Source organism: Oryctolagus cuniculus, chromosome 2 (genome assembly GCF_051225735.1).
Source record: "Oryctolagus cuniculus isolate XC-2025 breed Fujian yellow rabbit chromosome 2, ASM5122573v1, whole genome shotgun sequence".
Classification (NCBI taxonomy): Eukaryota; Metazoa; Chordata; class Mammalia; order Lagomorpha; family Leporidae; genus Oryctolagus; species Oryctolagus cuniculus.
The window spans coordinates 178930250-178956708 of NC_142868.1; the positions used below are offsets into that span (position 1 = coordinate 178930250).

A 26459-nucleotide genomic window follows, 5' to 3' on the forward strand; every position below is an offset into this window, starting at 1 on the left:
AAATAAATAAATAAATCTTTTTTAAAAAACATGCACTTGTCTTAGACTCCCTAAAGTGTGGGAATGCCCACTTAGCATCCTGGGTGACTTGGTAATTAACGCTGCCTTCAAGCAAGGCAAGGGTTTCCTTTAGGGGACGCTTTACTCTGTACATGACTGTAGGACATCTGCTGACGGGTCCCGTGGAGGTGTGAAAGATAAGGCACTGATGCCCAAGTGAGGGTCTGAGCTGCAGGGAGAGGCTGGCGGGCATCAGAGCCCACCCGTGGCTGGAGCCACGGCAAGTTAAAGGCGTGCGGGCAGCCACCTCCACGCAGACCACAGGCAGGTGGAGAGATGAAATGGCCCCAGAGGGATAAAGAGGGCCAGGAGGTGCAGTCGTGGTAACAGGAAGCACTGGGTTCCAAGAAGGGAAAGGAAGTGTAGCCAGTGTCACCGAAAGGGAGGGAAGATCAGACTGGAGGCAGACGCTACGCCCGGAGAGACGGAAGATCCCGACTTCCGTCCCCCTGCTAAAAACGACAAAGCAGCCAGGCGGCTTCCCCACCGACGCCGCTCCTTTCTGCTCCCACTGGGGTTGGTTGCAAAACCTGAGTCCTCTTTGAAACCCTCCTCACCCGCATCCTGTTGGCTGTGTCTTCAAAACACACCCAAAGCCACCTGGTACCCTCCTCCCCGTCGGAGCGCCAGCCCCTGCCCCTCCCCCACCCGCCGGCCTCCCCTGGGCAGCCAGAGATTGCTTTTTAATCAAAAGGTTGATCAGCAGAGACAGAAACACTGGCAGGGTGAAGGTACTTGGACACAACACTGAGCCAGCACTTGTACCCGTCATGTAGTAGAGAGCGCCACGTGGTGGCAGGGTGGTGGGGATGGAGGGGCCTGGGTCCCACGCTGGATCTGGGCTTACTGCCAAGACCTCCCCACTGGGTCGGGGGCACAGATGGGAGGTTCTGCACACACCCTCTGGGAGCACCTGCAGGCGTGAGGGCAGGTGGGTGTGGCCCCTGGAGCCCGGCCGGGTTCTCTCTGCCCCCAGCAGTGGTACAGATGGAGCAAGAGCCTCACTCGCATCCAAACAGATGCCCAAATCCGACAGTGGGAGCAGGCCCTCGGAGCCCTCCACGTTGTGGGTGCACCTGCCACTCTCCCGCATCCCACTGCTCCGTCCCCGCACTGACCTGCTCCTTGGACAAGCTTGTCCCCATCCAGGGGTCACTGTGCCACCTCCTTTGCCTGGGATCTCACACCCAAATTCTCTTCTCAACTCAAGCATCATTCTTTCAAAAAGTTCTGCCAGGCTCCCATCCCATTCATCACTGCACCCTGGCTTTTTCCTCCAGATCTCTTATCTGTATCTAAAATTATCCTAACCACTTCTTTATGTCCTGTCTCCTCCAGCTAGGAGGCAAGCTCCAAGATAACAGGGGAGCTAGTCTTTCTCACTCACTCTGGTAGTGAGAATAGCAAAGAGAATGCTCATTAAATCAATTTCTCTAAGACTGGCAGGTCGTGGCACTGGCTGGGGGAGAGGAGAGCCACACTGCAGCGGGTGGAGGGGAATGGAAGGCACGTGCAGGCAGGGCGTACGGGACCCTCCCTGAACAGGACCTTAGAGAGAGATGGATGACAGCTGGAGAAGACACAGTTCCTGTCCCTCTGACGGTCCCTGCACAGATAGGGGGAGCTGGACTGCACAGGGCTGCCTGTTGCCTTATCTGCCCCCAGGCCCCGGGCCTGCCCTACCTGGTGTCCTGGTTGGAGTCCTGGGCCAGCCTCACCAGGTTGTGCACCAGCGTGTCCGTGCTGTCCCTGGTCCCCGACAGAAGCTTCTCAGCGCCTATCTGCTCCAGGACGGCGGAGAGGTGCTCAGCGGTGCACTTCCGGACTAAGGGGTTTCGGTGGCTGAAAGCAAGCGTCACCACGGCCAAGGGTCAGGCGTGGGAGGGGGGTGGGGGTCCCCAGAGTGGCACACGTGGACCCACAATCACAGGCCCACGTTCCGTGCCGGCCATGAGCTCTGAAATCTGTCCTGGGAAGGCTGAAGGGGGATCCCCAAGGAAGGAGCCCTCCCTGCCTAAGAGGAGAGGAGAGCAGCAGCGAGGGCGGGAAGAACAGCGGCGACCCGAGACGCGGCCGTCCTCCGCGCCCCGAGGCCCCCTGGGCACGCATCTTCCTCTTGTCCACCTGCGCGTCCCTGTCCTTCCTCCACCTACAAACTTCCTACTCACTCAACACCTCCTCTCCCGTCCCCGGCCCCAGGCGCGGCATCAGATGTTCCCCTGGGACAGCACAGCCTTTGGCCCTGGGGAGTCCAGCTGCACCAGGCTGCCTGCTCCCTGGGAGCTCCTGTTGCACCCCTAGAGCCCCACACGTGCCCCCCCCTCAGCAGGCACTTGCTGTGTTTCTGCTGAGCTGAATTGAAACAAGGAAGGGAGAGGGGCTGACGGGTGACTGATCACCTTCACAGTGCCCCCTGGGCTCTGATAAGAGAAACCCATCAGGGTCACCTCCTTCCAACAGGGCCTCTCCATCACAGCCCCCAGCCAGGTGGAGCACAGAAGGGCATCAGAGCTCTCCGTACTCAGCGCCGCCTGGGGGCCAGCAGAGTGGCATCTGAGCCAGGACCCCTGCAGACTCCAGTGCAGGCCCCTGCCCCTGGTCGGCTGCCTCGTCCTCCCCCGTGCCAGGCACTGACCCCAGCCCACTATCTTACATCAGCCCCATGAGCTACTGTGGTGCCATAATTTTGCAGGTGAGGAAGCAGAGGCCAAGGGAAGAACCCAGAGGAAAAGGAGGGTGAACCGCTCCCAAGAGGGTCACAGCCACAGGAGCACCCAGTGAATGCTGGGCAGACCTGTTCCAAGGGCTCTTTCACCAATCCATTCACCGACTCCTCCCATCAGTGTGCCCATTATACAGGTGGGGAAACTGAGGCGCAAGGCTGTGAAGGAACAGTCTAGGCTGTGAACCCAGGTGGTGTAGTGTAGTTCTAGAGCTCTCCCCCTTCCACCCATCAGCCAGGCTCTGCTGACAGGCCCTGGGGTCTGCTGAGCCGCCTCGGGCCTCGGGACGGTGGCTGCCTGCTCAGGGTGGACGGGTGGAGAAAGGCAAGCCGCAGCCTAAGGGTTAAATCTTTGCACCTTGCTCGCCTCACCAGCCCCGATTTCATCAGAAAGAAGTGGGGCTCCCCTGGGAGGGGAGGAGCCCCACAGCCCTGTCCCTGGGTGGCCGCTGCTACAGCCACTTCCTGCGCTCCCTGGCACATAAAACGGGGGGTCCTGGTGAGGAAGCCTGGGGGGGCGGGGGACGCACCTCCTGCACTCCGACCCCTGGGACCCTGCGCAGCCGCTCGCCCCTCCTCCTCTCACACTCCCACCCCGGGGGCTGCAGCAGCCCGTACTAGATGCCCGCAGAGGTGAGGGCCCCCAGGGCACGGGCCGGGGTCACGCTCTCCACCATGGCCCCCAGGGAGCGGTTGGCAGCTCTCTGGATGAACTCGCTGGTGTGCCCCATCTTCTGCAGCAGGCAGCGGGCCACCTCCTCAGCCTCCTGGTCCATATTCTTCTTCAAGGCCCGGAAGAGGTCCCCCAGGGTGCTGATGGCCAGGCGGGACACCTTGGAGCGGAGGTTGGTGACCTTGGAGAGAGGAGGGAGCTCTCCGTGACCCACCTGGCCAGGGGCTCAGGAGCTGCGCCGCCTCCTCCCACCACGCCTCCCACAGCCCAGGCCCAGAAGTGAGTCCCACAGCCGCGGGGGAGAGCAGCTGCCTGCACCATCAGCACAGTCGCGACTCCCACCATATCAATAACCGCAGGAAACGCGGCTACGCATAGGCTGCCGAGAGCTTCTGCAAAAAACGCCCCACTGGAGCTTCCCAGCTGTCCTGAGGAGTGGAGAGCGGGCATCCAGAGCCATGGGGGAGCCGCCCCGGCCGGGTGTCAGCACGTGCCACTCCCCAGCCGAGCACTGATGGAATGAGTCAGGTGCCTCGTGCTGCCTCTCCTGGCCCAGCCCCGGCCAGCCCTGGCGAGTGAAAGGCCTTGGGAAATGCACCTGGCCCAGGACACACCACCCCCCTCCCCTCCCCGGGGGGTAAGAGGTGGTACAGACAGAGAAGCAGCACACTCTGTCTCAGACCCCGAAGATTACAAATAAGGAAAACCTAGCCCTCAGTGGTTGGGTCTGGGAAATGGGTGGTTACCTCTCACCCAGAAATAAGCAAGGATGCCCGGGTTCCAGGGAACAACTGGGCCCTCCATGGCTGCCAAGTGACGCACGGCAGCTGGGAGGGGCAGCGGCAGGGCGGGGACGGACGGGGGCGCGGTGCACAGGCTGCGCAGAGGCCTCACCTCCCCCGTCACCGCCAGGGACACGTCGTGCAGCCTCCCAGCCAGGACGTCGGGGTGACAGGCCGCCAGGCGCCGGACGCTCAGCAGGCCCTTCTCTTTCACCTGCCTGAGAAGCAAGGCCGGTGGGCAGGGAGGGACCCACGCCCTCTGCAGGCCGGGGCACCTGCTCCTCACCCTCCCCGCCTCTGCCTCCCCCTCGGCCCACAGCAGGGTGGGGGGTCCCGGCCTCGGAGGCAAGGCCTCCTGGGGTAACCCTGTCCTGAAGCCATAACGGCTCAGAAAACGGCCCTCCATGGAGCCCACCCCAGGACGTGCTTGGGGCCTTGACACAAAGTTGTGCCTTGGAGAGAAGGAGCGTGAACGGGGGGATGGAGGGTGCTCCCACACACTTGCTGCTTTGTTCCTGGCTAAGGTCATGTGCCCCTCCCCGCCCCCAGCTCAGAGCAGATTCCTGTGATTTACAGAAATAAGGGGCTGTGAGCTCGCTTAGGCCCCAGGTCCTGGAGTGGAATTCTCACGTGTCATGTCTGGCACTGGCACGGCCAGCACAGGGCTCAGGGCTCACATGGGAGCTGGAGACATCCCACACATGTGCACGTGCACACACACACACACACACACACACACTCATCCCTCCATGGTACAAGAGCCCAGGCTGGGAGAGGAGGGAGCCGGCGGGGGCTGGGGGCAGGAGTGCGCGTGGACGGAGCCGGGTCCAGTCCTCACCAGTCACTGCTACCGAGGCACTGCAGCGCGTCCGTCAAACCCAGCTCAGGATTGGAGAGAGGCCGCAGCTCCCTGAGGGCTCCACCATCCACGTCCTCCTCCTCTTCCTCCCACTCGGGAGACCCCAGAGTGAGCACCGCGGGCAGGGAATTGGCTGCAGTGACAGAGCAGAGAGAACCAGCAGGCTTCGCCCAGGTAGAGAGGCGAGCGCCCCAGCGGCCGCCCCGTCCAGGCCTTCCCAGCCCTCCACGCTGAGACCAGCCCGCGGCACTGAGCCCGACAGCACAGGCACCACCCGATGCTGGGCCTTTTGTGGACTTTCTCCACTCCCGCTACTGCCGGCCCAACTATTATGAGCGAACTGGCCAGGGTCCACCTCCAGTCCTGCCCTATCTGTGGCAAGGGTGAGGCCAAGAGAGCAAGTCACGAAAGCCCTCCCTACTCACCGCCCTCCCACCCGGAACCCGTGTTACCAGCCTCTCCCCCTCCTCCTACTCCCCATCCTTCCACGTGAACAGGGAAGGGCTCCACAGGACAATAGAGCTGCTATTCAAAACTCGGACCAGGGAGCCTGCACTTAGCCTGGTTAAGACACCTGCACCCTTGGGCCGGTGCTGCGGCTCACTAGGCTAATCCTCCACCTTGCGGCGCCAGCACACCGGGTTCTAGTCCTGGTCGGGGTGCCGGATTCTGTCCTGGCTGCCCCTCTTCCAGGCCAGCTCTCTGCTGTGGCCAGGGAGTGCAGTGGAGGATGGCTCAAGTCCTTGGGCCCTGCACCCCACGGGAGACCAGGATAAGTTACTGGCTCCTGCCATCGGATCAGCGCGGTGCGCCAGCTACAGCGCACCAGCTGTGGCGGCCATTAGGAGGGTGAACCAATGGCAAAGGAAGACCTGTCTCTCTCTCTCTCATCACTGTCCACTCTGCCTGTCCAAAAAAAAAGACACCTGCAGCACCCCCCCCCCCACTTAGAGCGCCGGGGTCCAGTTCCTGGCTCTGGTCCTGCTGTGCAGACCCCGGGAGGCCGTGGTGATGCCTCCAGTAACTGGGTTCCCGCCACCACGTGGGAGACCTGGGTTGAGTTCCCAGCTCCTGGATCCAGACCCCTGACCTCTGACCCTGGCCATCCCAGGCGTTTGGGAAGTAAAGCCATGGATAGGGAATCTCTCTCTAGTAAACAGTCAGGAGAAGAAGAGGAAGATAGGCAGATTCAAATCCAGCTTCCGGGGAGGGGGTAAGAGTTTGAGAATGCTGGATTTTTTTCTTATCTCCTACAACCTAACCTGTCTGAGACCTGACCTTTTTTTTTTTTTTTTTTTTTTTTTTTTTTTTTTTTTGACAGGCAGAGTGTACAGTGAGAGAGAGACAGAGAGACAGGTCTTCCTTTCCGTTGGTTCACCCCCCAGTGGCTGCTGCAGACGGAGCACCGCGCTGATTCGAAGCCAGGAGCCAGGTGCTTCCTCCTGGTCTCCCAGGGCCCAAGCAGGACCATCCTCCACTGCCTTCCTGGGCCACAGCAGAGAGCTGGCCTGGAAGAGGGGCAGCCGGGACAGAATCCGGCACCCCAACCGGGACTAGAATCCGGTGTGCCGGCACCGCAAGGTGGAGGATTAGCCTAGTGAGCCACGGTGCCGGCTGAGACCCGACTTCTCTGCACTCACCCACCCACCAAACACACTTGGTTTTAACTATGAGACACGGGTAACAGACAACACCCGCTCAAGAGCCATCAGCCAAAGCCTTAGTTGCCACGGCCACCTCCACCCTGGGTGACCCTGGGTGACCCTGGGTGAGCCTGTGTCTCTGGGTCTCAGCTCTGCGGCCTGCAGAATCAGTGGGTGGAGATAGAGCAGTATTTCCCAGGATCAGTCGTTCAGCTCCCACTCTCACAACTGCCTTCTGCCAGCTCTCTACCTTTCAAATCCTAAATAAACTTATTTTCAAGGGAACTGGATGTCACTGCCGTAACTGGTAGACTAATATTATCTGTCACTGAGTATGGGAGAAATTTACACTCACAATGAAACACTCTAGCAATGAATGACAGCCAGCTCCCCGGGGCGTTGTTAGAAGATATCAGCACACAGGAAAGACTTTCTGCCTAGCGCTGTCTAAAGGACAGAAGGGCTGGAAAAGGAAGTGAGTGGATATTAGGGACGGTGCCAAAAATCATGCTCTGCTCGGCCACCGATGTCCACCACATCCCGCTCTCAACTAGGTGGACGGTTTTCCAAAGTTTTCCAGGGACCGGCGCTGTGGCACTGTGGGTTAACGCCCTGGCCTGAAGCACCGGCATCCCATCGCCAGAGACCTGGCTGCTCCACTTCCTGTCCAGCTCTCTGCTGTGGCCTGGGAAAGCACTGGAAGATGGCCTAAGTCCTTGGGCCCCTGCACCTACATGGGAGACCAGGAGGAAGCTCCTGGCTCCTGGCTTCGGATCGGCGCAGCTCCAGCCGTTGCGGCCAATTGGAGAGTGAACCAGCAGATGGAAGACCTCTCTCTCTCTCTCTCTCTTTCTTCCTCTTCTGTCTCTCTGTAACTCTGACTTTCAAGTAAAATAAATAAATCTTAAAAAAAAAAAAAAAGTTTTACAGTAGCAAAATCTTTTCACATGAAATCTTGCATGTATGCCCAGGGTATAAAAAGGTAAGACAAAATAGAAGTTCCTCTGGTGGACAGGGAACAGGGTCCCCACTTTGTCCCTTGGCACTTCCCCTGAGGTGCCCCCATGGAACTGTAGGACCCTCCAATGCCAGGCTATGAGCAGCCCCACCCAGCCCCACACACTACAAAGCAACAGGTGGGAAATAAAGGTCTGCCCAGACCCCTCCCTTCTTCTTCTCAATGTCACCCAAGGTCACCCAAGGTGGAGGTGGCCATGGCGACTAAGGCTTTGGCTGATGGCTCTCGAGCGGGTGTTGTCTGTCATCTGTGTCTCGTAGTTAAAACCGAGCATGTTTGGTGGGTGGGTGAGTGAGTGCATAGAAGTCAGGTCTCAGACAGGTTAGGTTGTAGGAGATAAGAAAAAATCCAGCATTCGCAAACTCTCACCACCTCCCCGGAAGCTGGATTTGAATCTGCCTGTCTTCCTCTTCTTCTCCTGACGGTCAACAAAGAATTACTTAAAAAATCATCTATTTACCCGAGAGAGATTCCCTATGCATGCTATTTTCTGCGGACGACTCTAGGACGTGCCGCACCAGCCGGCCACGCCTGCCAGCCACCCACGATTCCAGGCGTGATGTCCTGGGTCCCCAGCCTGGTCCCCAGATGAGCCTGAGCCTCAGTCCTCTTTCTGGCAAGGTGACCACCAGCTCGGGTTGTTGCCTACTCCAACACAGGCTACAGGCAGAAGCAGAGCAGCCCAGGGCAGCCCAGGCAGAGGGATCGCGTCCAGCCAGCCGGTCTGGGTCCCACCTGAAGCGTGGCGGGCGAAGCTGGGCTCCTGCTTGCTGACCAGGATGCTGGGCAGTGAGGACCGGTTGGCCCGCTTCCTCAGGGCGATGCCCATGTTTCTGTATGCACTGCTCATCCCAGCAGGCACGGACTGCGTCCGGCTGCCCCGGAGTGGAAGGAGGCCTGTGGAGGCAGAGAGAGTCCTGAGCTACTTCGGCCCGCCCCAGCCCCGGAGGCCCCTTGGAGACACAGCCCCATCAGCAGGCTCCGGGAGAGCAAACGCAGCTCCCTGTCCAGTCTCAGGATGGGAAGGTGAGGAGCTGTAGGCGGCCTTGTCTTGAAGGACAGAGCCCTCAACCTCCGAGGTTGGCCAAGCAGGGGTAGGCATTTTGTGCAATGGTTAAACCTCGCCTTGGCACAGCCCCATCCCATGGTGGAGTGCCTGGTTCAAGTCCCAGCTGCTCCACTCCCTGTGTCCAGCTTCCTGCAAATACACACACTGGGAGGCAGTGGTGATGGTTCAAATACTTGGGTCCCTGCCACACACGTGGGAGACTCAGATGGAGTTCCAAGTTTCTGGCTTTGGCCTGGCCCAATCTTGGCTGTTGGGGGCAGGCATTTGAGGAGTAAGTCCAGAGGATGGACGATAAAATAAAATTTAAAAACAATAGGTTACAACACATGACACACCTGGCTAAGCCACTGCCTACAACACCAGCATCCCGTATTGGGCCAGTTCAACTCCCGGTTGCTCCATTTCTGACGGAGCTCCCTGCCAATGGTCAGGGAAAACAGCAGAAGATGGTCTAAGTGCTTGGGCCCCTGCACCCACATAGAAGAAATGGATGGCGTTCCTGGCTCCTGGCTTCAGCCCGGACCAGCTCTTTTGTGGAAATGAACCAGCAGATGGACGATCCCCCCCCACCCCCGCCACCGTCTCTCTCTCTCTCTCTGCCTTTCAAAGAAATAAAGCAAATCCTTAAATAATGCTAATAATTAATTTTAAAAAGAAGTTGGCCAGGCAGTGTCCACAGCCGAGGGACCCCGCCCCAGCCCCAGTACCTTCCTTCACTGCGGTGCCCCGGGAACCCAGGCTCTGGGACGCCAGCGCCCGTTCCGGCTCCGGCTCCTTGGCCCTCCGCAACGCCTCCGCCTCCTTCATCTGCTTCAGCCGCATCTTCTCCTGGGCAGACTTGGAGATGGTGACGTGGATCTGGCACAAGGTCAAGGCCGTTAGCCTTAGGGACCCACCTATTCTCCCTCTTCGAGGACTGAGGACTGAGATTCGGGAATGTGAAGGTCATGGTGACCTCGGCGGGCGCAGTTTCAGTGGGGATTGGGCCCTGCTGGAGTGGACTCCGGAGAGGATGTGAAGGGGGACGTGGCACGAGTTTGGTTTCCGGGGCCGGCGCTGCGGTGTAGTAGGTTAAGCATCCGCCTTCAGTGCCGGCATCCCATATGGGCACCAGTTTAAGTCCCAGCTGCTCCTCTTTCAATCTAGCTCTCTGCTATGGCCTGGGAAAGCAGTAGAAGATGGCCCAAGTGCTTGGGCCCCTGCACCTGTGTGGGAGGCCAGGAAGAAGATCCTGGCTCCTGGCTTCAGACCAACCCAACTCCAGCCTTTGCAGCCATTTTGGGAGTGGACCAGTGGATGGAAGACCTCTCTCTGTCTCTGCTCTCACTGTAACTCTATCTCTCAAATAGATAAATAAAAAACAAATCTTTTAAAAAAAAAAAAGAATTTCCTTAAGATGAAAGACAGCTAATAACAAACGGGAAGTTGGAGGCTGAGCTGCAGGGGGTGTGGAGGGGGTGGCAGGAGGTCCGGAATCTGCCCACATTGGGGAGGGGGCTGGGGGGGAGCTGCAAGGAGCTTTATTGTTATGCCAGGATCTGATGCCCTCACTGAGCCTGTCTCCAACACAGTGCACGCGCGGGGCAGGCCTCTGGGCATCTCTGCCCCCAAGACCGGGCAAGGCGCCCCACAGAAGACACTGTCCAGGCTCCACTGGATTCACCCCAACCCAGGGAGGAAGCCACCCCCGAGGTCACCTTAGAAGCTCCAGGGATCTGTCAGCCTCCCGGGCTCCGGCTGCCACCGGTGTCAACTCAAGGTCACCTAACCCCCTAGCCGTCCCCACACCTGCTTCCTTCTGACCCCAGTGTCACCGCCTCCAGCCTTCCTCCTCCCCCTCCCCGCCCCTCAGCAACCCTCGGGCTCCTCCCTTCACCCAGCCCCACCCCACCCCCATCCAGGCTTCTCTTCCCTTCCTCAAACCCCACCCCAAATCCCTCCGCAGGGTCTGGGCCGTAAGTACTTGAGGAGGCTGCCTTGGCTCTCCTTGCTCAACTCCCTTTGTCCACTAGGGGGCGCCACACCTGCGTATTTTAAAAACTTGCTGGTGTTCAGCAGGGGTCCACTCAGACCCCGCCTTCCTCTTCCCCTGGCCTCCCAGGTACCTTAGTGCTGGTCTCCTTGGGGTCCTCCTGTTTCCGCAGGGGGTGGGCTTCTTTGGCATAGCTGAAGGAGAAGCCTGTCAGCGCGGGAGCAGACTGCGATGAAGTCAAGGCCGGCTTCTGAGAGGCGGTGGCTGACCCGTCTCTGATGGGTGGGGCCAAAGCTTTGGGTACTGAGGAGACAAGAGCAGGAAGGGAGCTGAGGACCCCCAGCGCCCCCGGGGCTGGCCCTGCACCCTGTGCCTGCTGCAGCTTAACCGCCTAAGGCCTCAGCCCTCACTTCTGCCCAGCGCTTCCCTGGTGGGGAAAGACGGGGCTCCACGGGCTCCACAGGACAGCAGGGCAGGCGGGAACCGGGCTGTGTGAGGCCCGACGCCCTCCTCCTGCCAGACGGGGGGGGGGGGGGGGGGGGGGGGGGCGCCTGGACGGGACGCCGGCAGAGCGGTCACCTGGGAGCGTCTGGCTGCTTCCTGGGACCCTAACGCGGACTGCAAGCTACGCAGAGCAGTCGGGGGCCCACGGGGCGTTTTATACCAGGCTGGGCCTGGGAGAAAGAGCAGAGCTGAAGGGAGCCAGAGAAGGCACCAGTACTTGTCCAAGTCGCTCGCTCGTGTCACAGGGGGCAGCTTTTGTGATGCAGAAAATGCCAACTCCCTGCCAGAGCAGCCACGCTACCGCCCCCTGTTGGTGCAGCTCCCAATCCCGGCGGCTGAAAGGTGCTGTCCTTAAACTCCTTCATTTTCTCCGCTCGCTAAGTTTGGAGCTCACCTTCCTAGGGTGAAATTGCACACCAGAGTCCCCTGGGATGGGGGCCATGCTCGGGGGCTGCAGGAGGCTGGGGTCCTGCAGAGCAGGGAAGGAGGCTTGGAACCCCCCAGAAGCAGGGCAGAGGGCACAGACCACCGGGGGCCAATCGGCCAGGGCCAGGACTTGAGGACTGCTACAGACTGGGGGTGCCCCAGCTGCAGACCCTCCCACGAGAGCCCTTCCTGTGTACAGCCTGCCCCGTCCCCAGCACCTGGTGATGGTGTCCACCTGCCCAAACTCAGGCTCTTAGGTTTAGCTCTTCAAGGACATGTCAGGTGCCAGCGTGTGTCACCCCGGGAGCAGCACACAAGCAGCTGCCACAGCCTCCGTGCCAGGCCTGCCTGCGCCCAGCTTCCTGCCCTGATCCCGGGGCCCATGGGCTGCAGCCTCCCCCGTGGCCAACTGGTCCACTGCTGGGATGATTGCCCGGAAGTCGGCCCTGCGCGTCCGCCCCTCCTGCAGTACAGCAGCCGGGGCTCAGGGTCCTGGGCTCCCCCAGTCTGGGAACAGGTGCAGCCCTGGCCAGGTGCAAGGCTCAGCTTCCACTCCCCCCACCCAGCCCCCTCTCCACGGAGTTAGATCATCACACCCAGAAGGGGTGGCTCGGCCCTTCTTAAAAGCCTCTTGCCCCGCCCACCAGCCTTGCTTCCTACCCTGGTTGGCCCTGTTTCCCGCCATTTAAACCGCATCCATGGGAGGAGACGGCACCATCTCTCATCTAGGCATCCTGATGGCTGCTTCTCTCCGCTCCCGCCCCGCCCCCAGCCTGCTGCCGCCCCCAGCGCAGGAGGGCTGGTGAAACAGGGGGTCTTGGACACCAGCGCTCAGCTCTCCTGGGGTCTCCTACTCCACGACACAGGGCAGGATGGAGGATACATACCCAGAGACTTGGGGGTCTTCTCCTGGGGCCCATCCTCCAGAACCAATCTGAAAAGCACAGAGGAGAAGAAAGTTCTATGAGAAACAGCAAAAGCTGGCGGGGGGGGGGGGGGGGGTGAGGAGCCCAGGCGGCTCCCCCGCAGGGAGGCACCACCATGGGGACACAGGTGGCTGCTGTCCCTGGATCACAGCCAGGGCTCAGTGCTACAGGACACACAGCTCCTTCTGCAAACCGTACGGAGCTCCATTGTCTGCCTCTGGGGCCCGCCTACTCCCCAGGCTGCCTTTCCTAGAGAAAGCCCCACCCAGCCACCCCCACTGGGACTTCTCAGGCCTGCACAGAGCGCCCAGCTGCAGCAGAGGTGGGAAAATTGCCCCCCAGGTTGCAACACCGGGTTCAGGTTCAGCAAGCCGCCTTACCCTGCAGGGGCTCCGGGACCCCGACACAGTCCTCCTCCTCCTCCTGATGACAGCCCCACCCTGCCCCGCCCCCTGCTGTGATGGGAAATCACTGCTTCGTTCTGGAACTCAGTCCCAGTGCAGGAAGGGAGGGGGACCTTCCTGGCACTGGCTGGAACTATGATTGTTGAGGTGACAAGCGCCACTGACTCATTCCACAGCGCAGTACGAGGCCCCGTGTGGGCGAGACTCTGAGGAGCTTAGGTCTCCAGGAAGACCAGCTCTGCGGGCCGGGGACCCACACGGGGACGGAGTAGCAAGGCCACAGCCAAGGGCCCCGAACACAACCTCCTGCGGTCTGGCCTGGACACTCGCAGAATAGCCAGCAAGACCCTGATCCTAGGGGGCTGTGGAGGTCAGGGAACCCCAGGTACACTGAGGCACTGAGCTTCAGACGGGGCCTGGGCAGCCAGGACTCGGGGCCACCCTTGGAAAAGGCACAGCCTCTTGGGTATGGCTCCCCTGACCTAGGTCTGGGCCACGGAAACTTGCCCCTGCCCACCGTGCTAACAGGACTGGCTGGGGAGGGGGACCAAGGAGCTGGAGCTGGGGAGCCCCTGTGCGTACCCTGGCCCCTGTGGCCTCATGGAGCAGGGCTCAGACAGCCGACAGTGAGCCCCTCCTCCTAGGTGCGGCCCCTTCCTCCCGCTTTGAGGAAGCCCCTCACTGCCCCTTCCCTGGAGACAACTCAGAGCGACCCTGGCCATCAGAGCCTCTGAGTTCTCCACGCCGAGGTCCAGCCCCTCCCCCCCGCCCCCCGGGAGAACTGCACAGAAGCTCTACGCCTCTTCCCCAGCCCAGGGAGCCAGGGTGCAGCAGCCGAGCCAGTTTCCAGCCAGAGCCCCTCCTGCGCCAGCCAACCAGCTGTCATGTCCATGCCCAGGGCCCCACGAGCTGCACCCGCCCAGCAGTGGCCTCCCCGCAGCCCCCACCCCTCTCCCTGTCTCCATGGAGGTCCCAGAACCTGTGTAGCTGCTGATGCAGGAGCCCCAGCATGGTGCCCAGCACCCCCACTCAGCTGGGCCAGGCCCCACCCACCCCTCCTCACCACTGCGACCCCCTGCCTCTGTCTTAATCGGACCCAGGGTTTCTCTCCTGGGTTCCTGCAACCACCCCCACCTCAACGATCCTGGCCCAAGCCACTCCGTAGTCCCCAAAGTGGCCTGTCTAGATCTGATCTGATGCCACTGCCACGCCAAAAAGCCCGTGGTGGTACATTCCCTTGGGACAAAGCTCATGGTCAGCTGAGTACACGAGGCCCTCGGCCCTGCTTGCCTCACAGTGCCTCACACATAGATACAGGCTCACAGGCACCCCCTGGCAGATACAGGCACACGGGCACACCCTATAGATACAGGCACACGGACACCCCCCTGCAGATACAGGCGCATAGGCACCCCCTACAGATACAGGTGCACAGGCACCCCCTGCAGATACAGGCACATGGACACCCCCCTGCAGATACAGATACATGGGCACACCCTACAGATACAGGCACATGGGCACCCCCTGTAGATACAGGCACATGGACACCCCCTGTAGATACAGGCACATGGACACCCCCCTGCAGATACAGGCGCACGGGCACTCCCCTGCAGATACAGGCACATGGACACCCCCTGTAGATACAGGCACATGGACACCCCCCTGCAGATACAGGTGCACGGACACCCCCCTGCAGATACAGGCACACGGACACCCCCCTGCAGATACAGGCACATAGGCACCCCCTACAGATACAGGCACATGGACACCCCCCTGCAGATACAGGCACACGGGCACCCCCTGCAGATACAGGTGCACGGGCACCCACATCAGTTCCTGGAGGGCCTCAGCCTCTTCTCTCTCTGTCTCTCCCTCTTCTGAGTCTCACAGACTCTCCTTCAGCCTTCAGAACTCCTCTGAGAAGGGGCGGGCATCTGGCCTAGCAGTAAGATGGCACTTGGGGTGCCCACGCCCCACACTGGAGTGCCTGGGTTGGAGTTCCAGCTTCACTCCCCAATCCGGATTCTTGCCAGTGCAGACCCTGGGAGACTCGAGATGGCTCAAGTAGTCAGGTCCCTGCACCTACGTGGGAGACCTGGAATTGAGTCCCCCATTCCCATATCCAGGCTGGCCCAGATCAGGCTGACGTGAGCCAGGGAGAACCACAGGATGGGAGCTCTCTCTCTCTCTCTCTCCTCTCTCCTCTCCTCACCTCTCTCCTCTCTCCTCTCTCCTCTTTCCTCTCTCTCTCTCTCTGCCTCTCAAATAAATAAAAAATATTTTTTACAAACTCCTCCGAGAAGCCTTCCCAGCATGACGCAGGCCATTTCCCACCAGGCTTCCCTCCAGGACGGGCAAGAGCCTCCCATCCCACGCTCCCCACTGGACTGGGCTCAGTCTGCTACTTGTAAATCTCTGTGCGCTCCAAGAGCACAGATGGGGTATTTTGGCTTTGTTTCCATAGCACCTGGCACATAGTGGGTGCTTAGTAGCTTTTAAGTGAATAGATGGGGGGATAAATGAATGAACGAAATGGTAACAGAGCATCCTTCTCAGCTGTTTGCTGGGAGAAACCCGTGCCGTGGTCAGACAGCAAATGGGCAGATGTTTGCAGTGGAACCAGGCCATGCCAGCACCAGGCTGGGCACTGCAGGAGCACACAGATTCTTGGGTACGGCCCCTGTCCTATTACACTCTAGGTAAAGGAAGGGAATGAGGTTTAAACATGGCAGAATAACAAAAAAAAAAAAAAATGTAGGGGCCGGCATTGTGGCATAGAGGGTAAAGCCACCACCTGCAGTGCCGGCATCCCATATGAGTGCCGGTTCAAGTCCCAGCTGTTCCACTTCTGATCCAGCTCTCTGCTATGGCCTGGGATTGCAGTGGAAGATGGCCCAGGTCCTTGAGCCCCTGCACCCATGTGGGAGACCTGGAAGAAGCTCCTGGCTCCTGGCTTCAGATCGGCACAGCTCTGGCTGTTGCGGTCATCTGGAGAGTGAACCAGTGGATGGAAGACCTTTCTCTCTGTTTCTCTTTGCCTCAGCCTCTCTGTAACTCTGACTTTCAAATAAATAAGCAAATCTTTTAAAAATGCAAAAACAAGAGAGTGCATGCAAATAACTAAAGCTCATTGATTCAAATTTAAATAAAATAATGGAGGGGTCTGAGCAGGTGGTCCAGAGGCTGGACGTGGTGGGGACTGTGCAGACCCAGCCCCGTCCCCTGCTGCCACCCTTGTGCCAGTGTGGCTGTGCAACAGTCAAGACAGAATGGCCAGGTCAAGGGGTGCAAGGCTCACACTGGGGATGCAAGGATGGGCAGGGGCCATGCTCAGGCCAGGACGCATCCTAGGGGTCTGGAGGTGCAGGCTCCTGCAGAGAAGCCAGGAGGGAGAGTGCAGAGGGGTAGCCTGGGCTGAGCTGAAGGTCAGACTAAGGCGACTCCTCCTTCAGCTGCCCGCCCCGGGGGTCAGTCCAGGGATGGGAACACGTCCCAGGATGGGCAGCCATGGAAAGGCCGACCACTGAGGGCCTGCAAGGGGAGGAGCAGGTGCAAAGCCAGGAGGGAAGGAGGCGTCTAGGCAAGGCAAGGGTCCAGACGGGAGATGCAGGAGAGGCGCCCTGCCACGACCTGTGTGGAGGTGAGGGAGGGGTAGGGAGGCGAGGGCGGTGGAGAGATCGTTCACCCAGGAGCAGGTGCACACACCCAGCTACGCTGGAGAACACAGGCATGCACCTGGACAGAGCGAAAGCAGCAGGGGAGTCAGAGAGGGAGGAGGATGGGGAGAAGTGGGACGACTCGGCAAGGCAGTCCCCCAAGAAGTAGGACGGCTGCGCCGTGTGCCTGCATCCCTTATGCTCGCAGGCTGGAGTCCCGGCCGCTCCACTTCCAGTCCAGCTCTCTGGGCCCCGGCACCCATGTAGGAGACCCAGATGGAGCTCCTGGCTCCCGCCTTCAACTTGGCCCAGCCCTGGTCATTGCAGCTATCTGGGGAGTGAACCAGCCAATGGGAGATCTGTGTGTGGGGTGTGTGTGTGTGTGTGTGTGTGTGCGTGTGTGTGTGTCTCCCTCTGTGTAACTCTGCCTTGCAAATAAATTAAAACAACAACAACAACACAGGACCGTAAAGTGGCTGTAGGACCCTGACCGTGACCACACTGACCGAGCAGGGTCAGAGGCTGCGAGCACCTGTGCACACCTCTCTCATGCACCCACTCACACACCTGCCCCAGCGTCAGCGCAGCCTGACAGCAGTGTGATGCCTGCCCCACTTACAGCCCCGCAGCCAGGGCTGCTACCCCATCACTCCCCAGGCCTCCCTGGTGACAAGGACCGCTTTATAAGTTCAGACCTGGTACAGCCAACCCCTTGCCCGCACAGACGGAAACAGGGGTTAGTAATAACAGACAGCGGCCATGCTATGCATGTGTGCTTTCCCCATTACTCCAGCCATCACATGCGTCATCCGGAACCCGGGAGAAGACAGAGGCTTGAGACACTGTTGGCTGCTGCCAGGACACCCAGCACGCGGGAGCCAAGCGTCAAAGAAGCACTCCCTACCCCAAGGCTGTGGGCTCCCAGGTTCCTGCCCTTCCCACGCCCGGCGCCCCACAGTCTGGCCCTAGCATGGAGTTGAGCCACGATGAGCAAAAGCGGGTCTTGTTGGACAGAGGGAGAGACGACAGCAAGGGCAGCTGGATGGGGGGCTCTTACCGGGTGCGTGGGGCCCCCAGCCCCACGAGGACAGCCTGGCCTGGGGACAAGGGGCCAGGAAGGGAGCCCAGCGTGGAGGAGGAGGCCCTGGCAGGCAGCCCAGCCTTCGGGATGGGTGGCATCACAGCGCCTGCCGTCGACGTCCGCATTTTCTCATCCTTGCAATGCAGGTACTGCGGGGACATCTGCACCTGGGGGCGGGGAGAGGCGAGAGCTGTGGGCTGCATGCTCACCTCCCAGGCACCTCTCCAGGGTGGCACCTTCTCCCAGGAGCCCCCCGGGGGCAGGGTGCTGGCAGGGGTCCCCCGGCTTCTCTTTCCAGGCCTATAGCCCCGAGACACCTGAAAACACCTCACTTCCTCGCCACTCCAGAGGAGAAGACTGGTTGGCCCTTTTGTTGTTAGCAATTGTTTTTCCATTCCTCTTATTCCAGAAAAATCCTAGGACCTTCAACCACGTGGTCCAAACCTCTAGTCTTATAGAGGCGTAAACTAGGGCCCAGAGAGGGAAGTAACTGCTCGGGGCCACACAGCCAGGGAGGGCCCGAGCAGAAACCAGGGCCCCTGTCTTGGTCTCAACCCAGCACACTTTCCTCTCTGCCACCCTCACTGGCTTACAGTGCAGAAGGCCCAAAGCAGGTGGAATTCTGGGGCATTTATACCAGAGGAGGCCTAGGGACCACCGAGCCTGAGACAGGCTGGTTGTGCAGCCCCTCCCCGCCGGGCAGCCTCCCAGCCCAGCTCAGAGGTCCTGGACCTTGTGGGGTGAAAAGCCGCAGGGCAGGCTGAGAGCAGGGGAACCACCTTACCTCCGGGGCACCCTGGCAGCTCCGCGGCGGGTCCAGCTCCCTCTCCTTGGCCTCAGGCGTGGTGGGAATGCTCTGGATGGGAGGCATCGGCCTGGGCACCCTCAGCAGCCTCTGACCGGTGGCACGCGGGATGGTGCTCCTCAGGGGAACGCCCCCAGGGTCCAGGGAGGCTGCTCGGGGGTGGGGGTGGGGGTGGGGAATGAGTTAGTCCTAGGAGGTAGAGAAAGGAGGGAGTCCAATGATGGCAGCAGGGCACGGGTGCTGGGGCGGGCAGACGAGAGAGAGGCCTCCCTCCCACCTGCACCCCCACCCCAGAAGTACCAAGCATCCTTTCCCATTGCTGGGAAATCTAGGAGCAGGAACCAATCAGTCACCACTGAAAATTCAGAGGCCAGGGCGCAACAGTGAGGATGCTGGCCTGGTTGCCCACAGCCTGCGGTGAGTGCCTGTTCAGCTCCTGGCTCCATTCTGACTCCAGCTTCCTGCTGCTGCAGGCCCTGGGAAGCAGCAGAGGACGGCTCCAGTGGCTGGGTCCCTGCCACCCTTGTGGAAAACCTGGAGTGTGCCCCGTGAGCCCAGCCCTGTGTGCATTTGAGGAGTGAACCAGTAGATGGAAGATCTCCCTCTCTATCTCTCTCACTCTCTCACTCTCTCTCTCTCCCTTTCAAATACAGTGAAAATAAATAAATAAAACCTTTTTGAAAAAAGCAATCAAGAGAAAGCTCAGAAGCAATGTGAGTGGGAAGAGAAATCCAAAGTCAGCGCTAGATTGGGAGTGAGGTGACAGGTGCAGGCCCTGGCCAGGACCTGTGTGACCCTGGCCCGCCACGCTCTCTCTCTCTCTCTGCTCCCATGCACTCTTCTGCAGAATGGATCTGCACAGAGTCAATGGCAGAACTTGCACAGAATGCACACAAGTGCCCAGCACACGACAGGGGCCAGCAGATCCCCCTCTTCCTCTTCAGCTGGTGACTGGGGTGCTGCTACCTTGACACAGGGGACACCTTTGGCATCTTCTCAAACACAGGCCACCACACTTGCAGTTCTCCCTGACCCAGCCCCAGCCCATCTCACAGGGCAGCCTCACCCAGGCCGTCAGAGGGCGGGAGGCCCAGGGGATTATATTTGCAAATATCGGTGCTGATGGGGGGAAAATGATACTGTTGCTTTTTTTTTTAAAAGCAGAGACAGGGGCTGGTGCTGTGGCATAGCAGATAAAGCCACTGCCTGCAGCACCAGCATCCCATATGGGTGCCGGTTTGAGACCCGGCTGTTCCACTTCCAATCCAGCTCTCTGCTGTGGCCTGGGAAAGCAGTAGAAGATGGCCCAAGTGCATAGGCCCCTGCACCCATGTGAGAGACCCGGAAGAAGCTCCTGGCTCCTGGCTTTGGATGGGTGCAGCTCTGGCCATTGCAGCCAACTGGGAAGTGAACCAGCAGATGGAAGACACCTCTCTCTCTCTCCCTCCCTCTCTCTCTCTCCCTCTCTCTCTCTCTCTCTGTGTGCATGTAACTGTGACTTTCAAGTAAAATAAATAAATCTTAAAAAAAAAAAAAAGAAAAAGAGACAGTTCCCAACCCCCAAATGCCTGCAATGGGCCCAGGTCAGGGATTCAAGCCAGGAGCAGGGAACTTAACCCAGGTCTCCCAGGAGGGTGGCAGGAATCCAATTATGTGAGCCATCACCACTGCCTCCCAGGTCAGCTTCCTCCAGGAGGGTGGTGACGGCAGCAGCACCTGTACTAAGGGCCAAGACACCTGCCCTCCACACACACCGAGGGACCTGCCAGTCCTGGGGAAGCCATAGCCCCTTCCCACCCGCACGTGGGGCTGGCCCACCCCAGTTCTTTGTAAACTTTGGAACTTTGGGAAAAGAAACAGAATGTCCAGAAAAAAGCCTTGGACGTGTCCTTGAAAAGTTCACGGAAAATGCATATTAGGAAAAATTGTGCATGGATTTCAAAGTCTCTGCCCCAAACAAAGCTCTTTTTTTGGATAGAGAACAAGAAATCCCAAGTGTCCGCAACAGCCAGGACTGAGCCGAGCTAGTCCAGAACCAGGAGGGCCCCGAACTCAACCCAGATCTCCCACATGGGTGGCAGGAACTCAAGCACTCGAGCCGTCACTACCGCTTCTGAGGGTCTGCATGAGCAGGAGGCTGGAGTCAGGAGGGGCAGCCAGGAATCGACCCCAGGTGCTCTGATTGGGACACCTTGTACACAGGGCTCGGGTGGGGGTGGGGGCTCAGCCACGCACTGGGGGTCTTGAAACACACCCTTCAAGGATAAGGGGAGACTTCTGTATCCCCATTTCACAGAGGAGGAAACTGAGGCTTGCAGGCTTACTGTCTGGCTCAGAGCCCCGGAGCCCGTGAGTATCAGGGCTAAGACTGAGCATGGCGCTGACTGGTTTGTCCCCCGGCTGAAGACGAGAGAGAAGTGCACGGTGTACAGCAGCTGCTGCTCAATTCTTTGCTCATCTATGCAACAACCAGGTCGTGGGAGCCTGCTGGGTGCCACGCAGCTGTGCCTCACCCTGGCCCTGCCCTCCTGGAGGTTAAGGTCAAGTGCACGATTCAGGTTTCAACTCAAGTGCACACACACACAAATGCCAACCGTGCCGAGAACTGAAGGAGAGCGAGAGGACATCAGGTGGGACAAATTCAGACTTGGGGGGAGGGGCCGGGGGACCCACTCAGGGAGGCTTTTGAGCCTCTTGGAAGGAGGATAGGTGGGGGTCAGTGGGGTGGGGAATGGAGGGGGTGGGGAGCAGCAGGTTCTAAACCCCAGGCTGGAAAGAGCCCACGTGCTCCAAAGACTGGACGGTCCGCATGTCCACAGAGTAAGAGGCCACAGGGAGAAAGTGGCACAGACGCGCGTGAGGCTGGGGGCCTGGTCCTCCGAAGCCGTGGGTGGTTTGCAGCACACTCAGAGGGAGTGGCAGAGGAGGGTTTGTTTCAGAAGAGTCCCCAGGGAGCAGAGAGGGGACCAGGGTGGTGAGGAGGGGAGCTGACTGGGAGCTGCTGCGGTGACCCAGAAGGCCAGCCCGCCACAGAGAAGGTGCCCACTGACCGACCCCGGAGGTCCTAGCACGCCCTCAGGTCACCTGCTGTCACCTGGGATCCCCGACCTGGGGCGGGTGGGCAGGGGCCAGGGCTCACCTTGGGAAGACGCTGCCAGGCCCTCCGACAGGCGCCTCTTCTTGAGCTTGTCCTTGATCTGGGTGGTGTCCCGGGCCACACTGCTGGCCTCTGAATCCAGCGAGGGCAGAGGCGCCAGGGGATGAGGCCCCAAAGGCAGGCCCCCGAGGCTCTGGGGGTGACCGTTCCTGGCCTGCCAGCCCTGTGAGGGGGTGTCCAGTTTGAGGCTGCCTGGGTCCGCAGGTCCACTCCGGAGCTGTGATGGCTTCCCGCTGCTGGGCAAGACGCTGGGCACGGGCTGCAGGGCGGCTGAGGGAGACAGCGGCATGGAGGCCTGGGGTGGCACTGACACCAGCGCCCTCTGCTGCCTGCCTGGTGGACCCCAGTCCTCTACTCCTGGAGCTGATTCATTGTCTCAAGGGGTCTGTGGAGGCCTAACCTGAACAATGCCCGCCTTTCAGGGGCTCAAGGGACCAAAAGTGGAGCGAGCACAGAGGGAGGCCGTCAACACTCAGGAGGCCCCTGCCCAGGGACCACATCGCCAGTCGCCGGGACCCAGCCTGTCCGTGGAGCGCTCCTGGCACCTGGGAGATTCCAGACAGACTGGAGAGAGCAGTGCAGGCCATCAGGGCAGACCCCTCTCAGGTGGACTCAAGTCCATCCAAGACCTCGTTCAACACGCATTTGCAAGCATCCACCAGTGGCCAGGCCTGCACAGGCAGAGGGGAGTCAGAGCTGAGGCAGGCACACTCTGTTATCAAGGGACTGTCAATGCAGGAAAGGAATAAGGCTGGGCAGTTCAGTGCAAGGCCTGCCTGAGATATGCTGTACGAGAGTGACAAGCCCACGCTCCGGGCACCGGCAGGGGAAGGAGGGCGTGGGAGGCCCTTGTGCAGTGGTGGTGTTTGAGCTGGGCCCAAGGGGTCCTGGGAAAAGGAACAGCAGGAGGACTTGACCAGCAGCTCACACACAGCTCTTCCTGGACGCCCCGCACGTAAGCTCTGAGACCCTGGGGCCCCGGCCGCAGAGAATGAACTGCAGCTGGCACCAGTCCCAAGGAAAGCCGGACTCTGGGCCAGCCGCAGGCCCATAAGGAGGCTGGCAGGAAACAGGGCCAGGGAGGGAACCAACAGGTTCTCCAGCCAGGGCCAGGGCACCACAGCTCTGCAAAGCCAAAGAGAAAGTCACGGAGTGGAACGAGGCGTGAAGCGAGGCTGGATGCCCTCCCAGGCCCTGCCCTGCAGAGCCTGGCGCGTGCTGACAGGCCCACTGCCTGCTCCCCGGGGCCTCCCTCTGTCCACCCCTACTCCTGAAGTGGAGAGTTGGAAGCACCTGCTGAAAGCCACCCAGAGCTCTCACCCACCGTGGCCTGAGAAGCCCTGGCCTCCGACACTCAGCTCCTCCCCTAGGATGAGGCTCCCCCATGACCATGGCCCTGGCTGGGCAGTGGCCAGCTGGAGCCCCATCCTCTTCCCAAGGCCCCCAGAGAGCCTCGGGCCTCGGCGAGCCACTGTCTCACCTTCTCCAAGAGCAGGCAGGCAGGGGTTGGCGCCTCCAAGCGGCAGCACGTGAGGCCCGGCGCTGGTCCGAGGGACGCTGCCACAGTACACGGCCACAGGAGCCACAACCTTGGCTGTGGACAGAGCCACGGGGCAGCCGCACCTCAGAGCCCGCCCAGGCCAGGGCGAGGGAACAGACTGAGTTGCCAATGCTGTCACCCCAGAGCCCTCTGCCCCTCGGGGTCTCTGGCCCAAGGTCCAAGCGCCTGCAGTGGCCCCCCGCCGCTCCAGGGCTCAGCAGCTCTGCAGTCCACAGCACGCTGTCCGTCAAGGCAGGGCCCAGGCCCTCCCTTCCCAGGTGACACTCAAGACCCACAAGGGCAGGGCCAGGCCTGGAGTCCCGGCTGCTGATGCTAAGGGGCCGCTGGCCGCCTGCATGGGCCAAAGAAATGAGACCGCCACCCTGCCCCAGCCCCAGCCCTCATGGTCTGCCCAGGCACACACCCCTGGCCCCAGAACGGCACCAGTCCTGTGAGAAGCCAGCACACCCTGCCCCTGCGAGTAGAGGCAAAGCTCAGGCCAAGTTGCTAGAATGCTCCAAGCCCCGCCCCAGGCCAGGGAGCCATGTGACTACAGGCTCCTCCCCCAGACAGAGCCTGGGTCCTAAGGGTGAAGACCCTCCACCTGGAACACACCAGCAAGCGGGTCCCCTCGGCACCCTTACCCGGGGAGGCATCGTCACGGGTACCCATGTCCAGGGTGGCGAAGGCGCCTGCGGGGCTGTACAGGGGCAGCCGCTGTTGTGTGACCACAGTCGTTGCAGGTCCAGAGGGCTGTGCCCTGTGACATCCAGGGACCTGTGGGGAGGCCAGAGAGAAGTCAAAACAAAGCGTTTGAAGGCGCTCCGCGGGGACACATGGGAGCCCCGGACTCTCCCATCTGCCTCCAGCCTTCGAAGGAAGAGTCAGGTACAAGGGTGTCAGTGTCAGTGAGACCTCCCCCCACTCCTCGCCACTGGGCTGCGGGCACCACGGTGTCAGGGAAGGCGGGACTCGGGGTGTTGTCTGCATCAGTGTCTGCTCTCCAAAGCCTCTCCCCCTCCCCACACTGACTGCCCTGAAGTCCCACGAGGAACTCTGAGTGACATGGGCTCCCCTGATTTCCTTCGGGGTGCACCTGCCTTGGCCTGCGTGAAGTCCATGGCCCTCACTCTCAGCTGGGCAAACAAGCGCGCCTCTGACCCCCTCGGCTGTCTCGGGGTCCTGTGGCTGAGGCTTGACCCCTGCCAGCCTCTTCCGAGGCCCCCTCGAGCCTACAGGGACAGCTGTCAGCTCTTGCCCGGGGCCTCGCTTCCTTTCTCCTGTGACTTGGCTGAGGGTAAAGGTGACTCCTTTGTTCTCACAGGTCAGAGCCGATCGGTGGTGAAGTCAGAGGCAGAGGACAGGTGTTTGGTACAGCATTTATTACGTCACTGTTCGGGATGTCTGCATCCCATATCGATGTGCCTGATTCGAATGCCGGCCCCTCCACTTCTTTTTTTTATTATTATTATTTTTATTTTCAGACAGGCAGAGTTAGACAGTGAGAGAGAGAGAGACAGAGAGAAAGGTCTTCCTTCCATTGGTTCAGTCCCCTAAAGGCCACCACGGCCGGCACTGCACTGATCCGAAGCCAGGAGCCAGGTGCTTCTTCCTGGTCTCCCATGGGGTGCAGGGCCCAAGCACGTGGGCCATCCTCCACTGCACTCCCGGGCCACAGCAGAGAGCTGGCCTGGAAGAGGGGCAACCGGGACAGAATCTGGCGCCCCAACCGGGGCTAGAACCCGGGGTGCCGGCGCCGCAGGAGGAGGATTAGCCTAGTGAGCCACAGCGCCGGCTGCTCCTCCACTTCTGACCCAGCTTCCTGCTCATGCGCACCCTGGGAGGCAGCAGAGGGGGCTCAGGTACTTGGGTCCCTGCCACCCTTGTGGAGACTGACTTTTGCAGGCCTTTGGGGAGTGAACCAGCAGGTGGCAGATCTCTCTCTATCTCTCTGTTTCTCTGCCTTTCAAATAAAATGGAAAAAAATAAAATCAGGAGTAGAGCCCGTATTTCTAGCCCCTGGCAGCTCCCTGGGGACAGGGCAGGATGTGTGCCAACTCCCTTTGGCTGAGCAACAAATCCCAGCTCAGGAACTGAGAGAACCTGTCTCCCTCTGGAAGCCAGCCTGCCACTGTCCCCACCCAGGCCCCAGAAGGCAGCAGCTGGGACTCAACCCCACTGCCCCAGTCTGGCTTGGCCCTGGCTCATATCATTGCTGATGATGTCCTTGTCTGGGGATTTCGCTACGGGGGGGGGGGGTGTCGCTCCCCCTCTTCGTGGAGGAGCAACACAGGACCCTGCGCTGTTCTTTCGTCTGCTCGGCCCTCCCCGGGTTTGCTGCTGGTTCTTCCCGGGTTGGCTACTATCCCTTCCACCTCCGTGGAAGGGCAGTTCCCCCTGGCCGCATTCCCCACTTCCGCAGGGGAGCGGCACTCCGCCGGCCGGCTCTCTGGGGGGCTGCACAGGCGTTCCCCTTAGATGTTCCCCATAGATGTTCTCGGTGCATGCCGTCTCTCTCCTCCTTTATAGTCCTCCTCCGCCAATCCCAACTCGGCTGCCCAAACGCCGAGTACGCTGCTCTCCAATCAGGAGCAAGTCCTACAGTTAATTGGTTGAACTGGAGGCAGCTGTGCGGAAGCTGTTTACTTCTCTCCCAGCGCCATATTGTGGGAGAGCAGATGCACAGAATAAGTCCTAATTTCAGTAACTCAGTCCAGTCCGGATTGCTCCCCACAGGGGGGGGAGTGAAAAGTGGCCGTGAATGTCCATATGTCCATGAGACCCAGCAGCTCGGGCAGGCAAGGTGCGGAGGAGGAGGCTGCTAAGGACACCCAACCTTCACCCAGGCAACGGGAAGAGACTCCTGCCTGGCCACGCCCAGCGGGCAGCACCCAGGCAAGACAGCCCTTCCACAGCGGCACTGCAGAGAACAATCTGGGGTCCGAACCGTGGGAGCCGCAAGCAGTGCAGGCCCCACCTGCTACCCTGTCTCTAAACACAGGTATACGTTGTAGGGAAATTACAGGGAGAAGCAAGGCTATTGATTTTTTAAAGGTAGATAGATTGATTGATTTGCAAGGCAGAGCGACAGAGAGAGGGAGACACATAGAGAGATAGTCCATCTGTTGGTTCACTCCCCAGATAACTGCAACAGCCAGGGCT

General features: G+C 60.2%; 1 protein-coding gene across 6 annotated transcripts in view; it reads right to left on the minus strand.

Annotated features, from left to right (window-relative positions):
- The window catches only part of TOGARAM2 (TOG array regulator of axonemal microtubules 2), a 60882-nt gene that overhangs the window by 21845 nt on the left and 12578 nt on the right, over positions 1-26459 (minus strand). For all 6 annotated transcript variants that reach the window (XR_016229515.1, XR_016229514.1, XR_016229513.1 and 3 more), the window contains exons 2-14: positions 23942-24074; positions 23238-23351; positions 21740-22027; positions 18580-18749; positions 17772-17962; positions 12616-12662; positions 10932-11101; positions 9534-9684; positions 8493-8654; positions 5076-5229; positions 4350-4455; positions 3401-3636; positions 1744-1902 (exon numbers count right to left, since the gene is read on the minus strand). Coding sequence is in view for 3 of the 6 variants with exons in the window: in XM_051839897.3 (XP_051695857.3) it covers positions 1744-1902; positions 3401-3636; positions 4350-4455; positions 5076-5229; positions 8493-8654; positions 9534-9684; positions 10932-11101; positions 12616-12662; positions 17772-17962; positions 18580-18749; positions 21740-22027; positions 23238-23351; positions 23942-23969 (1976 nt within the window). In the remaining 3 variants the exon portion in view is untranslated. The remainder of the gene's footprint in view (positions 1-1743; positions 1903-3400; positions 3637-4349; positions 4456-5075; positions 5230-8492; positions 8655-9533; positions 9685-10931; positions 11102-12615; positions 12663-17771; positions 17963-18579; positions 18750-21739; positions 22028-23237; positions 23352-23941; positions 24075-26459) is intronic.